The sequence below is a fragment of the Hippocampus comes genome, unplaced genomic scaffold (assembly GCF_001891065.2).
Source record: "Hippocampus comes isolate QL1 unplaced genomic scaffold, H_comes_QL1_v1.1 scaffold1895, whole genome shotgun sequence".
Classification (NCBI taxonomy): Eukaryota; Metazoa; Chordata; class Actinopteri; order Syngnathiformes; family Syngnathidae; genus Hippocampus; species Hippocampus comes.
The window spans coordinates 4140-6466 of record NW_017805865.1 but is presented as its reverse complement, the minus strand read 5'-3'; the positions used below and the strand labels follow the sequence as shown (position 1 = coordinate 6466).

Genomic DNA, 2327 nt, shown 5'->3' with positions numbered 1-2327 from the left:
ACATCTTTTTGGACTTTTGAAGTCAGAAACCGCAGGTCCATAAGCAGCGCTGGTGATGGGGGTTTATTTCAAGCTCACAAGACTCAGTCAAACAGCCAGAAGTCAAGCCTGACACAAAAACCAGCAAACTTCTCGAATGAGAATAAGGCTCCTTTGGGGATGACGCTCCAACAGTTTGTTCCGTCTGACAAGGGGTTCCTCAAATACTTTCAAGAACTACTTGAGGTAAATTCGACACAGTCCAACTTTGTCAAGTGTAAGTGGCATACACTGGAAAAAAAAATCATTACAAAATAATGGTAAAATACTGGCAGTTTAGATCATAAATCTGCTCATGAATGAAATAATAAAGCATCAGATTTAAATGCGCATGCCCAAAGCGCCCACAATGTCAAGTCATGGAGAAAGGAATGTGGCGCCTCTCTCCACCGCTTGACAGAAAATGCTGTTCTGTGGTGTGAAATCCGTCTGTTATTCTGAGTCAAGCATTAACAGTTCATTGGCATATGGGGATGAATACTGAACAGTATTTTACATTTTCATGACAGTGCAGTTTCCTTTTCGTATAACAGGAAGATGATCGCCGACAAAGAGCACTAACATATGAGACGAATGGTGCCATGTTTGCCCGAAAGTTGCAAAACACTTTTTCTGAGGCGCTGCGACACGTCGACAGGCTGTACAACCTCAAGTTTGGCGGCATGAGCCGAAAGGCGATCTCACACGCGCCCTATATGATTGACAAGTTTGTGATGCAGGAGCTGCAGGACGCGTGAGTGCTCACAAGTTGTAATCTCAGGCCTTCTTGAGCACTGACCGCTGAGGATACCTTGCTCCTATTTCTGCAGATTCCCAGAAGAATTTCGCAAGACCTCAAGCCACCGTTGGCGTCAATCAGACGGCATGCAATATGCCTTTTCCTACTTTTATTTCCTGATGAGCGTCAAGCAGCAGGCTAACATCTCAAAAGTGTTTGACGCTGCTGACAAAGACCACTCTGGCGTTCTGTCTGAAAGTGGGATTGAAGCTCTGGCCATGAAAATCTACAAGCTGCCACTCAAACCCGAGGTGGTCTGTTCATGAGACATTGAGTGGCCAAAAGTAATTTGGATTCAATGAGTCATCTGTTATTCTGTGGTTACTTCTAGGACTTGACGAGGTTGAAGAATCAGTTGATCGACTGCTCAAAAACTCTTCCAAATGACGTCAGGGAGCTGAAACCCAATCAGGAGGTCTACCATGACCAAAAGATGGTCGGCATTTCGGGTCATAAGAAAACCCCTAAATTAGTAGTTACTCGCCTGTCCAAATAACATTTCAGTCCATGATAATAATTCAATGGTTTCCTTGTCTACAGTTTCAGGTCACGAAAGAACTCATCATGAACTGCAAACCTATCATAGATCGCATTCTACCTTTCCAGACCAGAAAAAGTACAAGTGAGAGTTCCTCCGACAATGTGTTGAGATCAACATCGCCACGTTTCTTTTGCTGACAAGTCAACTTCCCAACAGGTATCAGGTCATGGGGAAGGAGGAGATACATTTCAAATTGCTTCACAATGACGTGGCTGAGGCAGATCGCATATTTGATGACGTTCGTAAACGACCAAGGTAGGAAGAACCCTCAAAGCATTCAAAAGCAATTCAGTTCTTGGCTTTGGAATGAATCGCTTCTGCACTTATTCCAACAGGAAGTTCATCTGCATAAACGATGACCTTGACCACACCCAAAGCACTGCTAAGCAAGTGCAAACAAAGTTGGTGAAATTTTACCAATCCATGTTCCCGCGGCCGTCCCAGTTTGAGCTCCCCAAAGGCACGTCCAACAGGTTCCTGCACATGGATGAGCATCTTTAAGGGATTGGGTTGGGGGTATCACGGTAGATTATGGTCATACCTGACATGTTCCTACAAATTAAATCAATGTGTACAAGAAGAATTGCTAATTCTGTTGGTCCACCAATTATTTGTGACAGATGAAAACTGTCAGTTTCCTGTTTAAATAGCTTTCTCAAGGACTTGATTTCCCAATTCACATTCACACCTCCAATCACTATCATCTCTCTATGAAATGTTGAATTATACTAGATATCAAAAAACTGTAAACGCGCACATGGACGCGCGTGCATCTAGCATTAAGGTCCCAGTCGATCAAGGTCGGTGGCACGGATGTGACCCAACTGAGGGACTTTCGGGTGTGCCAAAGAGCAGCTGAGGGAGGAACAAGGACCGCTGACCAAAGTCAACAGATTCGGACGACTCAGGGTGTGAAGGCCAATCGGCCACCGTGCCGCCCTCGACTCGTTCCTCTGTCTCATGACCACA

General features: G+C 44.8%; 1 protein-coding gene and 1 long non-coding RNA gene across 2 annotated transcripts; both read left to right on the top strand.

Moving 5' to 3' along the window:
- The first annotated feature begins 620 nt into the window (after window positions 1–620).
- On the top strand, window positions 621–1357 carry LOC109526978 (N-acetylglucosamine-1-phosphotransferase subunits alpha/beta-like). The gene is made up of 3 exons (XM_019888576.1): window positions 621–772; window positions 849–1068; window positions 1149–1357. The coding sequence occupies exons 1-3, from the start codon at window positions 621–623 to the stop codon at window positions 1311–1313; spliced, it is 537 nt and encodes a 178-aa protein (XP_019744135.1). The 3' UTR covers window positions 1314–1357.
- Window positions 1358–1403: 46 nt separating this feature from the next.
- LOC109526979 (uncharacterized) lies at window positions 1404–1867 on the top strand. The gene is made up of 3 exons (XR_002170440.1): window positions 1404–1439; window positions 1515–1613; window positions 1694–1867. It is a non-coding gene; the product is annotated as an uncharacterized LOC109526979 (long non-coding RNA).
- The last annotated feature ends 460 nt before the right edge of the window (window positions 1868–2327 follow it).